The sequence below is a fragment of the Sus scrofa genome, chromosome 2 (assembly GCF_000003025.6).
Source record: "Sus scrofa isolate TJ Tabasco breed Duroc chromosome 2, Sscrofa11.1, whole genome shotgun sequence".
In the NCBI taxonomy this organism is placed as follows: Eukaryota; Metazoa; Chordata; class Mammalia; order Artiodactyla; family Suidae; genus Sus; species Sus scrofa.
In genome coordinates, this window is record NC_010444.4 from 73,607,495 (window position 1) to 73,621,507 (window position 14,013).

The window sequence follows — 14,013 nt, forward strand, 5'->3', positions numbered from 1 at the left end:
GTCCGTGCCTAGAAGAGAAGGGGCTGTCTCAGGCATCAGGCTTCCAAAGGGAGGGTCTTGGGCTGTGCTTCTTCGGCTGCCCCCTCATATATGTGCACACATACAGGGGGCACAGTACCCCCCTTGGAGGCCTCCCAGGCACGGGACCCCCATCCATGTAGGCTTCCAGTGCCCGCCGATTTGGCTCCCCACTGTCCCGCCCGCTCCACTTCCGGCGGGCCCTCCCCGGGGCTCACTCTGGTGCCCCCTCCCCGGGCCCGCCCCCTGGCCGCACCGCCCCTTGCCCCGCCCCGGGGCCGGCCCCCAGGCCGAGCTCGCTGGGCCTCGGCCTCGCCTCTCCGAGTCCTCGTTGCGCGCCGCGCTCCGGGAGGACCCAGGGACAGGCTGCAGCGGGCCCTGCCGAGGCAGCGCGGGGCTCGGGCCCCGACCTTTGAGCCGTAGGGTGAGTGCGTTGGGACCCCTTCCACCTCAGGGCCCAGCATGCGTGGGGCTTTGTCCCTCTCCCACCCGCACCAGGCTTCCAGGAAGGGGGGTCCCCAGGTTCCCCCCACACTCCCGCCCCGCTCGCGGCCTGGCCCAGTGGCCCTGCAGAGACAGCTCAAGCCTGCCACTGCCCTGCGCTACCCCCCGCCCCCCATTCGGGTTAGTCGCTTGCACTTTGGAAAACTCCAGACCGTTATGCTCCGTGGGGTCCCCTCCCCCGCCTGGCCCCCAGCCCGACCTCCTCCCCCACCTCCTGGGGGCGGAGCCAGGTTGGGGCAGCCTTCTCTGCCATCTCCGTGGTGCTCTGGTAGCAGGTTTCTGATAGGGGGCTTGGGCATTCTCCCGCTGGGGACACACGCTTTGCAGAAGAGGTGGCAGGACTGTGGGGGTGGGGTGGGAGTTGGGGATAAGTGGCTGGCATCCCTGCGTTTAGCCACTCCCCAAAACTCACTGGAAGTTTTCCTCTATTTGTCTTAGCCCCTCAGCCTTATGGACCTCAGATGGATGCTGTGCCTCGTGGGGGCTTTAATAAATTAGAGGGTTGGGGCAAGCATATCAGCGTTCACCTTTGCTCTTCCCATTCCTGTCCCTAGACACCAAACCTGCGTACCCTCCTTTATTGCCTGGAGAGTCCTGCTTCCTGGGATTCCTACTCAGAGTCCTGGGCCATCTCAAAGGGGCTTCCTGTGACCCTTGGGTTGGCGCTGAGCCTCCTAAGTCCTGCCTGCTCCTCCTTGAGTTTCCCCTCCATCCCTTAAGGCTTGAGCAGACCTCCCTCTACCCAAGAGTAATTGTAAGTTGCAGCTGGAGGCCGCGCCCAGGTTGGCCTTCCCTGCCTGCGGTGGCTCCTTCTGGCCTCAGTTTCCCCCTCTGAAATGGATGTGATGACAAGAATGATGTGGATAAAGCGCTAAGTGGGGCCAGGCATGAAGAAGGTGTCAAATAAATACCTGTTCCTCAGATGGGAAGAAGACTCTCTCCTGGAGAATGATAGGTTTATGAGGGGAGCAGACCTGTGATGGGAGATACTGGTGCTGGGGAAGCTCAGAGGGGGCCCTGATCCAGCCTGGGGTATCCAGGAGGGCTTCTTGGAGGAGGTGACAGCTCAGCTGAGACCCAAGGATGAGTGGGAAGGCTGAGGTTTGATGGCAGTCAAGGAAGGGTGTGTGGGGTGGACGAACCCCGTGCACAGATATCCCCAAGGGAGCCAGAAGGCAGTGAGTGGGGCACCCACAAGGCAAGCAAGGCGCTTAGGGTGCAGCATGATAGGGTTGGCAGTTCTGGAGGCTGAGGTTAGGGGTCTAGATTTTAATGGACTTTGATGGAAGCCATGGAAGGTTTTTAGCACAGAGGAGGAGTAAAGTCGAACACAGCTACTCCCAGCCTCTGGGTAGGGGGTCAGGGCTGGGCAGAGGAGGGTCCTGGGGCCAGGGGAAGAGTCTATAGAGGGAGTGATGACCTGTGGCTGCAGCTTGAAGGATGAGCAGGTAGGTGGGTCCGCTGGAAGGAGGACCTGTGTACACAGAGGCCCAAGGCGGACGGGTGCATGCCGAGAACTGTGATGACCTATGGGAAGAGGCAGGGCAGGTGCAGGACACCACACAGAGGCACTGGGGGAGCCCTGGCAGGTGTGAGCAGGGTAAGAGCGCACCTGGATCTTGGTGTCTGGGGCTCCCTGGCCTGGGGGACATGCTGCTGGGGGACATGGACCCCTGGCTTGATTGAGAGCTGCTCTCTGGCCTCACATAGTAACCCAGCCCAGCCCCTCCATGCTGGGTGACCCTCGATGTGCCAGCTAGCCTTCTCTGAGCCTCAATTTCCTCCTCTGTCAAACAGAGGGAAGCACAAGTAGCATTTAAGAGGGCTCGGCACATGGAGAGGAGGGCACCCAGCTGGTATTAACCCATCACACCCTCTGAGGCTGCGCCTCCTGGCTCCCCACTGCCCTGCCCATCACTTGTGGCCGTGGGGACCCTTGGGGACAGCGTGCAATACAAATCGATAGTCAATTAAAGGCGGATCCCTCGGCCCTGATCCTAGCCCTTTCTGGGAAGGTGGCCCCACCCTGAACCCATTTCTTGCTTGGGGGGGACATTGACAGCCCAAGAGGGAGAGGGGCTTGGCTAGAGCCACATGGAGCCACCAGGGGCTCCAGAGCTCAAGCTTAGTTCCTGCTTTACAAAAACTTTGGGGGATACAGCAACCCAGGGAGGCTGGAGGCCTGGGTCCTGCCCTCAATGGGCTCTGGGGCCCTGGGAAGGGGTTCCAGGCAGCAGGAAAGTCCCTGGGCCCAGAGGAAGGCAGTGGGGCTGGAGAGGTGTTGCGGAGTGGAGAGGCTGTGCATCACCAGGGGCTTTTCTGTAAGCCTGGCTGCCACTGTTGCCAGCCTCCAGCCCTGGGAAGTCCCTGAGGGTCAAGGTTGCACTGATAAGCACCTAGCCCCGCAGGACAGACCAAACCTCGAGGTGGGGCAGGGAGAGGCAGTGGGGAGAGGCAGTGGGGACTTCTCTGGCCCCAGGAGAATCAGCCTCGTGCCAGTGACACAGAGCCTATTTGCTGCCCAGTCCTGGGTCATAATCACCCTTTTATACTCTCTGCGCCGCGTGGGTACACAAGGCTGGCTCCAGGATCGCGTGACCTGCGCCCTGGTGCCCGACTGGAATGGGTGCCCACTCACCCCCTTGAGCGTGGCCTGGGAGCCCCCAGAGGCTATCCAGCAGGCCTCACCGGGCCCAGAGAGGGCCGTCCACTTTCCTGAGATCACGTGGACTCTAGGACCAAGCCCCCACCCAGCTGGGGGCCTTGGCAGAGTCCCTGCTCATTTGTGGGTCTCAGTTTCCCCATCTGTGCAAGGCAGGCACCCACCTCTGCTCGGCTGCTGGGAGGCAGGTGGTGGATGGCTCAGCGCCTGACACCCAGGTGGGTGGGGACCTTTTCTGGGCCCTGGGTTCCAGGTCTGTCTGGAGGCCACTCCCTTTCCTCCTCCTTATGCCCTGCCCAGCCCCATTTGCCACCCAGGCTATTTCCTGTGACTCCCAGGGGTGGCCGTTCCTCTCTTAATGGCCACGCCATCCTTCAGACACTTACGGATCGCTGTGTTGTGCAGCTCCAGGGCGCCTACCTTACTTTCCTTTTCTGAGCCATGGTGAGGCTGGTGGCCCAGGCTGCTTTACTGCAGGAGGGCCAGGGAAAAGGCTTGGCCTGGCCATGCCCCTCACTGCTCAGAGCTGCCTAGGGCCCCTTACCTTGCGGGCTTGGTCCATATCTCCCACTCTGCCCTAATCTCTTCCCAGCTCATCCCCAGGACCTTTTGTGCTGCTTCTTGCCCTTCCTCATGCTGTTCCTTCTGTGGAGACAACCCTTATCCCTTCCCATTCATCCTTTAATTCTCAACCAAGTAATAATATTGACATTAAATCTGGAGGCAGGAGTTCCCATTGTGGCTCAGTGGTTAACGAATCCAACTAGGAACCATGAGGTTGTGGGTTCGATCCCTGGCCTCACTCAGTGGGTTAAGGATCCAGCGTTGCCATGAGCTGTGGTGTAGGTTGCAGACGGGGCTCGGATCCCACGTTGCTGTGGGCTGTGGCATAGGCTGGCGGCTACAGCTCCAATTAGACCCGTAGCTTGGGAACTTCCATGTGCTGCAGGTGTGGCCCTAGAAAATACAAAAAAAAAAAAAAAAAAAATCTAAATCTGGAGGCAGAAAGATCAAGGCAGTGGGTACAGTGCATGCAAAGGCCCTGGGGCAGCACCACGCCTGGTATCTTGGAGGAACAGCCAGGAGACCTGAATAGCTGGGGCAGAGTGAGCCAGGGGGAGAGGGAGGAGGTGGGGGCAGGGATGGGACCAGGCAGGTTGTGAAGGGCCAGGTCGGAGGAGTTGGGCTTTTACCCATAGAGGAGGAGGGATGGGCCCCGACTTAGGTGCTCACCGGCGCCCTCTGGCTTTGGGGGGAGGACACACCAGCCAGGGATGGAGGTGGCATGGCAGGAGGTGACTCCTTGGGTCCAGGTGAGCCATGAGGGGGCTGGACAAGGTGGAGACAGAAGAAGGGGCAAGAAGTAGATTCGGGCTAAATTTTGACGGCAGAGCTGACAGAATCTGCATATGTTCTCTGCCGATCCCTAGCTGGAGACCCCACACCCAGGTCCTGCAGGAAGCCAGAGGAGGCTGGAGGGCCTTGGAGTTTGCAGGTCCTCCCTCAGCCAAGTTCCTTCAGGGAGGACCTCTCCTCCCTGAGTCTGTCCTACACCTGCCACCCCCACTCCTGCCCCAGGAGCAGCCCCCGAGGCCGTGTCCTGCTCCAACCCAGCTGGCTCAGCGTCTCTGGGGGAGTCAGGAGCTCGAGGCTGAGCCCCACCTGAGCCTGGATCAGCCCTATCCTGCCCAGTCACTGAGAAGGCGTGGGCTCAGCGAGGCCGGGGATGCAGGAGCCAAGGGGTAATTAGGGGCCTCCCTGTTTAGAAGGCAGGGAGTGGGGGAGGCGTTGTGGCCAGGGCCCGTACATGCATCAATTTCATCCGGGCCCTTCAAGCAGGTGACCCCCACCCAGGCCAGCTGGTGTTATGGGTGAGGAGACCAAGACTGAATTAGGGAGGTCATACCCTCCGCACCAGGGGGGCCTGGCAGCCCTGGGTTTGAGGCCTTCTGTGTTGCCGTGCTGCCTTGGTTTCCCCAGAGGCTGTCTGAGGGGGGACCTGGCCAGCCCATCCAAGTGGTCTGAGCCAGAGCCCCCTTCCCCAGATGTGGCCAAGCCCCTGTGCATCTATGGGTGGGGTCACCTGCCCTGGGGGCTGTTCCCCCGAGGTGGGGCCTTCCCCTTCCTCACTGGCCACTTTTGCTCTTAAAGGGCCCAGAGTGGAAGCACAGGGCAAGGAGGTGGCTCTAGGCTTCCGGTTGTGTCCCAGTGTCTATCTGTGGTCTGACTATGCACGTGCCTATCTCTACTCGCACGTGTGGGTGAAGGGTTCTGACTTTGCGTGTCTGTGTATGTGGTTGGACTGGGTGCACCTGTGGCCTGCTGACCGCCTGTCTCTGTAGCCCCACTGTGCTTGGGCATGCGAGTCTCTAGGCTGTGTGTTTTTCACCTGCCGTGCCTCATGGATCTCTGATCTACAGCCCAATTGTTTGTATGTATTGCCTGCCTGACCGTGACCTTGTGTGGATGTTTCCTCTTGCTGTGTACCCGTGTGTGTCTCTGGTCTGCCTGTGCTTGTGGTCTGACTGGACGTGCATTGTCTGCCCCACTGTGACCCTGTGTCTTTATCTTGTGTGACTCTGTCTGGGGTCTATTTTGTGCCTGTCCATGTAAGTTTCTTTGGCCTGATTACGTGTATGGACCTCTCTCATTGCCTGCCTGTACATCTGTGACTCTGTCTGATCTCCCTGTTTGTCTCTCTGCGGTCTGACTGGGGGTCTGGGTCTGTCTGTGGCCTGACTGTATGCAAGCATCCTTCTCTGTCTGGCCTGACTGTGTGTCTCTTGAGACCCCTCCCCCACACTCCCACCTTCTTCATCTCGGCTTCCCCACTCTTCACCCTGGGCCATGACCCGGCCACCACCAGCCCAGCCTTCCCCTGGGGCCACTTTGGGGCTGGGCGAGGTGACCGCAGCTGGGTATTTTGGGAGCCAGAATCACAGGGGCCGCCCCGTCATTACATGGCACCCATCCCTGTGGCCATGGCCTGGACTCGCCCTGGGCACTGCCTGCGGTGAATGTGGGGCCGACCCAACCACCAGGGCCTCATCCTTGGGCCTCTCCCTTCCGCCTGGCTCTGGCCAAAGTGGAAATTGGGGAGGGGGCCGTCCCAGGGTTTGGCCCCCGCGAGGGACCCTTCTGTCCCGGAGGAGTTTGGATCCTCGTGGGAGCAACAGACGGAGTGATAGGCATTCGCACTTGATTTGCAAAGTGGGGTAAATGCCGTGGAGGATGATCTTAGTCATTTCTGGAGCCGTGGGATGTGGAATGGGGGTGGGGGCTGACCTTCGAGGGGCAGAGAGGGCTTCCGGAGGAAGTGGCAGGGGAGCTGAGACGTGTCACGCGGGAGCGAGGGGACAGCATTCCCGGCAGAGAGCACAGCGAGGTCAGAGGCTTGGAGGTGGGACTGAGCTGGGGCCATGTGGCTGCACCTCCCACGAGAGGGAGGCCGAGGTCAAGAGTGGCTTCCTCTGGGGGTGACAGGAGCCATGGGTGGTGGCCGGGCAGGGATGGGGGGGAAGATCCATCTGGTGGCCAAATGGGCCGGGTTGTGGGGACAGCTGGCCGTGTGAGCTGGGGTCTTGTCCTTAGGGAGCCGTAGCTCGGGAGGGGGAGAAATTGGATGTTCAGGAGTTCCCATTGTGGCAGCAGTAACAAGCCCAACTCGTAGCTATGAGGATGCAGGTTCGATCCCCGGCCTCACTCAGGGGGTTAAGGATTCGGTATTGACCTGAGCTGTGGTGTAGGTCACAGATGCAGCTTGGATCCCGTGTTGCTGTGGCTGTGGTGTAGGTGGCGGCTCCGGCTCCGGCTCTGATTAGACCCCTAGCATGGGAACGTCCGTGTGCTGTAGGTGCGGCCCTAAAAAAGAAAAAGAAAAAGAAATTGGATGTGCAGAACAGCTTTGAGAGCTGGGCCCTGTTTTGGGGTTGAGCCTGGGGTCAGGGCTGAGGTCTGGGCTTCATCACAGTCGGGTCTGAGCTGGGATTGGGACTCAGCTTGGGGGGTGGGGACTGACTCAGTCAGTTCGGGCTGACATTACAGAATACCATAGACTGTGGGCTTGTAAACAACACACATATCTCACGATTTCAGAGGCCAGAAGTCCAAGATCAAGGCGCTGGCAGATTGGGCATCTGGCGAGGCCGACTTCCTGGTTCACGGCTATCTTCTTGCTGTGTCCTCACATGGCGGAGGGAGGGAGCGAGGGAGCCTTCTGAGTCCCTTTATAAGGGCCCTAATCCCATTCACGAGGGCGCCACCACGTGACCTAACCACCTCCCAAGGCCCCACCTGATCGTACGTACCATCACCCTGAGGGTTAGGTCTCCACATAATTTTGGAGCCATGCATTCAATCTATAGTTGGGGCTCAGCACTTCCTGCCCTTTCTTCACCCTGTGACTCTCCCCCTGGGCCTTTAACCCTCTCCCTCCCATCCCCTGACTCTCCTCTACCCCTCTGCCTCCCTCTTGCCACCTCCCCCATGAAGGCCCCCCGGATTCTCCTGCTCCCCTCTCATGGCCCCTCCATTGTCTCTGCAGACGCTGCCCCCTCTGACGCTTGGCTCGAGGCCTCTCTGTGAGGGACTGGGGGGCCATCCCCCCTCCAGAGCGGAGGTCGCAGGTCGCTGCCGAGCATGGCGCCTGCCTGGGGCCATGGCGTGGCGACTGTGGTTGGTCCCGTGGGTCTCCTCGTGGTCCTGCTGATCGGAGGCTGTGCTGCAGAAGGTAAGCGTGAGCATCTGGCTTTGTGTGTGCTCGTGGGGACACGTGTCCCCACCTCCTCCCAGGGGCCCCCGGTCTTGCCGAATGGAGCCTCTGTGCTCCATGAAAGAGGCCGAGTAGAGTGCTTGCTGGGCACTGGGTCCTGAGATTCAGAGGTAAATAATAAGGCTGGTATTAAAAAGCAATCCTAGTAACGCTGACGATGATGTCTGTTTCCCCAGCATCATCTTTGCACCAAGTCCGGTGCTAAACACACACGTTACCTGCTCTGTCTCCCTCTGCCTCGCAGAACCCAGCGTGCTGGTTGCATTACTCCACATTTTTCAGTGAGAGAAACCGAGGCTCAGAGGGGGCAGAGACTTACTTGAAGTCACTCCTGAGGGAGCCAGAGAATTTGTCTTCCCTTACCACAGGTAGAAACCCCAGTGCCCAGTTGGTAGACCCACAGGCAATCAAACCTTCCCAGGCAGAGCCAGGGAAGGCTGCTAGGGAGAAAGGGCATTGGAGCTGGGGTTTTGTGGGTGTATAGGAGTTTGCTGATGGAAAGGGCATTACCGGTGAAGGTGTTAACTCACGGGAAGGCCTGGAGGTGAAGAAAGAGGTTGGTATAGTTTGGGGATTGGCAAGGCTGCGTTTCCGGCGAAAACATGGAAGAGGATGGGGGTCAGTCCAGGGCCGATAATGCCACGGTTTATCCCACCATGAGGGGCTTAGAGGAGGTGTCAGTTAGGGCCATAGGAATCCCAAAGGTCAGGCCAACAGGGAAAGAAACTGGGGTCTGCTGTTAGGCTGAGTTTGAATCCTGATTGCTGCTAACCTGCTGTATGACCTTGGGCTAGTGATTGAACCTCTCTCAGCAGCTCTTTCCACTCTGAATGAAACTCAGTATCATCCCCCTCCCAGTATTCCTGGGACAAGGACACATGATAAGCCCTTGCATGCTGCTTGCACATAGTAGGTCCACAATACAAAGTTAACCACATGCATAATAATTCCTGCCGCTGGAGGAGACATATGCACCTGCCTTGTCCGTCTTTGCTTTTTGTTTTCATATTGTTTTTAATTTTTTATTTATTTTATTTTTTTGTCTTTTTGTCTTTTTAGGGCCCCACCCGCAGCATATGGAGGTTCCCAGGCTAGGGGTCGAATTGGAGCTGTAGCCTCTGGCCTACACCAGAGCCACAGCAACGCCAGATCTGAGCCGCGTCTGCGACCTACACCACAGCTCACGGCAACACTGGATCCTTAACCCACTGAGCGAGGCAACGGATCGAACCCGCAAACCTCATGGTTCCTAGTCAGATTCGTTTCCGCAGCGCCACAACAAAACTCCTGTTTTCATATTGTTTTTAGTACATGCCTAACACATTCGGATAGACCACCACAACCTGATGAGAAGAAGGCTATTATCACCACCCCTATTGTACAAATGGGAAAACTGAGGCACACAGTGAGGTTACATTGTAGACAGGAAGTAGCCAGGCTGTCTGGTGCCAGAGCCCTAGTTCCTAACCAGCAGCCAGGCATGACTGGACCATGATCCATCCAGTCACCTGCCAGGGCCTGGGTCTTCTGGGCTGTGTTCCCCACCATGGAGTGGCAGCCAGAGGGTGCTGAGCATTTGTAGTTTTTCATGCATTTAATACCCCACCCTTGACACTTAACATGGGGGCTAGATCATTCCCTGTGGGGGACTGTCCTGGGCACTGTGGGGTGTGAAGCAGCTTCCCTGGCCCCACCCCCTCGCTGGCACCCCCAGACCAAAACCACTGATGATTTAATTAATACCCGGATGGAATAAATAATATATTTTCTATTTTGACATCTTACTCTAGTGATGATTATCAGCCTTGGGCAGGATAGAGCTGGGATTTTTCCCATTTTACAGGTGAGGAAACTGAGGCTGCAGAGAGACCATTGTGATGCAGGGATGGAGATCACAGAGTTTGGAGACTGTCCTGGTCTGGTCAGATCCTGGCTCTGTGGTGTGACAGGGGGTGGCTCTGTGCTCTTCTTCATTCAGTGGGTTTTTAATTTTTGTTTTGTTCAGCACAGCAGCTCGTTGTAGGATCTCAGTTCCCAGATCAGGGCTTAAACCTGGGCCGCAGCAGTGAAAGCACCAATTCCTAACCACTAGACCACCAGGGAACTCCCCTGTGGGTTTTAAATAAGCACCTACCGTGCACCAGGCACTGGTTTATACCTGGGGGACAAAACAGATATCCTGCCCCCTTGTGGAGTTGATAATCTCCGGAGGGAGAGACACCGAGCATGCCCAGGAGCAAGATAAGCAAGAAGGGAGATGAGGGCGAAAGGGGGAGGGTTGGGGGCTGCATTTTAAATAGGTCTGTTAGACATCGGGGAAGGTCACAGCCAGGAGGTGGCAACTGAGCAGAGAGCTAAAGGAGCTGAGGAGGGCAACCCGCGGGTGTCGGGTCAGGGAGGAGGTATCCTAGGCAGAAGGTACAGCCTGTGCAAAGGACCTGGGGCAGGACCATGCCTTGTATTTTGGAAGAACAAGGAAGCCCGAGTAGTTGGAGCAGAGTGACCGAGGGGGAGAGAGGGAGGAGGGAGGACAAGAAGGGGATAGGTCTGGTTGTGCAGGGTCTTGTGGGCTACAGGGAAGGACTTGGTCTTTTACCCCCAGGGAGGTGAGAGCCCTTTAGGGCGGTAGGCAGAGGAGGGGTGGGACCCAACTTGGGTGCTCACGGGCGCCCTCTGGCTGCGAGAGAGGACAGACTTGTAGAGGGGGACAGAGCCAGGGCAGAGGGGACTGCACTGGTCCAGGTGAGCCGTGGGAGGGCTGGGGGGCAACCCAGGGATCAGCACTGGGCATGTAACTGGAGCTATCTCGGCCGGTCCCCTACAGTAAGCCCTGTCATTGTTTTTACTGTATTCCTTTAGATGTTGGTCATGGCCTAGACTCAAACCCAAGTCTCCCTCTCCATAGCTGGGGCACCTTGACCCCAGTAGATGGTCTGTTTAGCAGGAACCCTGGCACCTGGGGGCCAGCGGGGGGGGGGTGCTGTGGGCACCGTGATTGGCACTGCCAGCTTCAAGGAGTAGCCCAGGTCCTCAGGGAGCTTTTCAGGTGGGGGCTGTCGGGCCATAGGGAGCCTGGGGACGGCCGCTGAAGTGTCCACCAGCCAGAACTGGGAGGAGTGTTTTCTGTCCTAGAAACAGCTTCGGTCCTGTGGGGCCTTCCCGGAGTGCTGTGCGGCCAGCCCAGGCTGGATTGGAGGGGACGGGTGGGTGGGTCTCCAGCTCTGGCACCAGATCCTTTCCCGCAGAATCTGAAGTGGAAAAACCGAAGTGGGGCCAAGCCCCTCCCAGCCTCTGAGCTGTTGGCCTCACCACTCTGAACCCCAGTCTCTTCATCTAAGCAACGGGAACACCCCAGGTGATCTCAGTCCCTGAAAAACCCACCACCCTGTTTACCAAGGGTACCATTTGCAGGGCCTTGGGAGCCAGATGCGACTGGGGTGGAATCTTAGCTCTTGACCATCGCAAGCTGGGTGACCAGAGGCTGGTCACCTACCCTTTCTGAGCCTCAGAATGGTGCCAAGTGTGAGAAGAGACCCAGCACAAAAGGCGCGCTTGCTTGCCACAAGCTGCAGCCATACCCCAGTGTGTGTTTCTCCCGTCCAGGGCCCCTTTGCCAAGAAGAGGAGGGGAAAGTTTGTCCAAATGAGAGAGAATCCAAGGATCTATAATAAATATTCTAATGGGGGTTGCAGCCAGCTGAGAAAGCTCTTCGGGGCCAGCTGGGCTCTCAGAGCTGCCTGGAGGTGGGCTGAGAGCTGTTTGCCCTGCAGAGCAGTGGGGGGACCCAGGGAAGCAGTGGGCAGCTTCTTTGGACTTGCCGTCCAACAGCCATCCAGGTTTAGAGCCCCATTTTCTCAAGGGTCACGGGGCATGGAGAGGAGGTGTAATGGGGTCCCGGGGAGTGGGCTCTGTTCCACCCCCAGCCTGCCAGGTGGCACCAGTATTTCAGCCCAGTGCCATCAGGGCTGTGATGGGGGACGCCCAGGGAAGGATGGGAACCGAGAGGGTCCCGACCCGGCCAGTGGTCATCCGAGAAGGCTCCCCAGGGGAGGTGCTGGCCCAACTGAGGTTGCAGCTGCCAGATGAAGGGAGGAGGGACAGCACGGGCTCCCATCATGTCTTGTTCCCTGGATTGCAGGGTGCTCAGGGTGTGTCCCCAGCTCTAGGCCATAAACAGGCAGCTGGATGCTGCTCACTCCCCACAGCCTGCTTCTGCCCTTCCTTCCAGCGACTCCTGAGGGAGGGTATTCCCAGAAGCAAGATTCCTGACCCGGCTGCAGTGGCTTCCCCCCCATGAACTTGGCTGAGGACCCGTATGGCTCCTGTCACCATTCTTGGAAGAGGAATAACCCAGGGAGGCAGGCCTAGCCCCAGGGCTCAGTGTGGAGCAAAAACATGTAAATCAAGCTCAAGGCTGATAGGATAGGAGTTCCCATCATGGTTCAGTGGTTAATGAACCTGACTAATATCCATGAGGACACAGGTTCGATCCCTGGCCTCGCTCAGTGGGTTAAGGATCTGGCATTGCCGTGAGCTGTGGTGTAGGTTGCAGACGCGGCTCGGATCCTGCGTTGCTGTGGCTGTGGTGTAGGCCGGCGGCTACAGCTGCTATTGGATCTCTAGCCTAGGAACTTCCATATGCCTCAGGTGCAGCCCTAAAAAGACAAAAAAAAAAAAAAAAAAAAAAAAATGGCTGATAGCATAAAACATAGGCTTGGGGACATTAGATCCAGTTAGATCCAGGTTCGAATCCTGGTGCTCTCCTTTCTGCCCTGCATACCCCATGCAAGCTCATTAACCTCCTTGAACCTGTACTGTCCCATCTGTACAGTGAGATTTTTTTTTTTTTTTTTTTTTTTTTTTTGTCTTTTTGTCTTTTGTTGTTGTTGTTTGTTGTTGTTGTTGTTGCTATCTCTTGGGCCGCTTCCGCGGCATATGGAGGTTCCCAGGCTAGGGGTTGAATCGGAGCTGTAGCCACCGGCCTACGCCAGAGCCACAGCAACGCGGGATCCGAGCCGCGTCTGCAACCTACACCACAGCTCACGGCAACGCCAGATCATTAACCCACTGAGCAAGGGCAGGGACCGAACCCGCGACCTCATGGTTCCTAGTCGGATTCGTTAACCACTGCGCCACGACGGGAACTCCCTGTACAGTGAGATTAATCATCACTGCCTCAGTAGGATACACAGGAGTTGAACGAGGCTACACATGCCTGCACAACACAGTAGGTCTACTGATTTTCCAGAGAGATGGCTAGTGTAGACTGAGATGGTCATATCAATGGGAGCATAGCCTTGGAGGAGGGAGGTGAGGCCAGTCAAGCCACTGGGATGGGGACTCTATTTTGTTCAAAGTCCACCATGAGCCATGGATGGGAGAAATTGGGGTCTCTGGGCACCCAGACTGGGAACCTGAGGCCTCTTTGAACTTCTCAGTGCTCCTGAGCAGCCAGAACTTTCAAGGTGAACTCTTGCATGGCCCAGCGTTCAGAGACCTGGCGTTTCTCAGGCATAAGTTGTACATCCTCTGTCTGCCTCTCCCCAGACCCCAAACTTTTACTTACTTAATATTTTTCTTTAGTCAGCTTACCTTTCTGTTGAAACCTTAAAAATTATAATTTTGGGAGTTCCCGTTGTAGATCAGGAGAAACGAACCCAGCTAGTATCCTGAGGATGCAGGTTCGATTCCTGGCCCCTCTTAGTGGGTTAAGGATCCAGCATTGCCATGAGCTGTGGTGTAGGTCACAGACATGGCTCAGAGCTGGTGCTTTGTGGCTGTGGCGTAGGCCGGCAGCTGTAGCTCCAATTCCACTGCTAGCCTGGGAACTTCTATATGTTGCACCTGCAGCCCTGGAAAAAAAAAAATAATGTAATTTCAATTTATCTTCAGATAGTTCTAAATCTAAACAAGTACCAAGATATGGAGTTCCCGTCATGGCACAGCAGAAACGAATCCTACTAGGAACCATGAGGTTGTGGATTCGATCCCTGGCTTCACTCAGTGGGTTAAGGTCTGGCATTGCTATGGCTGTGGTGTAGACCGGTGGCTACAGCTC

The 14,013-nt window shown here is 57.3% G+C and overlaps 1 protein-coding gene across 1 annotated transcript in view; it reads left to right on the forward strand.

The window, feature by feature from the left end:
• PTPRS (protein tyrosine phosphatase, receptor type S) overlaps positions 321–14,013 on the forward strand; it is a 72,871-nt gene continuing 59,178 nt past the window's right edge. Inside the window, 2 exon segments of the mRNA XM_021084028.1 lie at positions 321–442; positions 7,728–7,913. Coding sequence (XP_020939687.1) covers positions 7,823–7,913 — 91 coding nt within the window. The 5' untranslated portion in view covers positions 321–442; positions 7,728–7,822.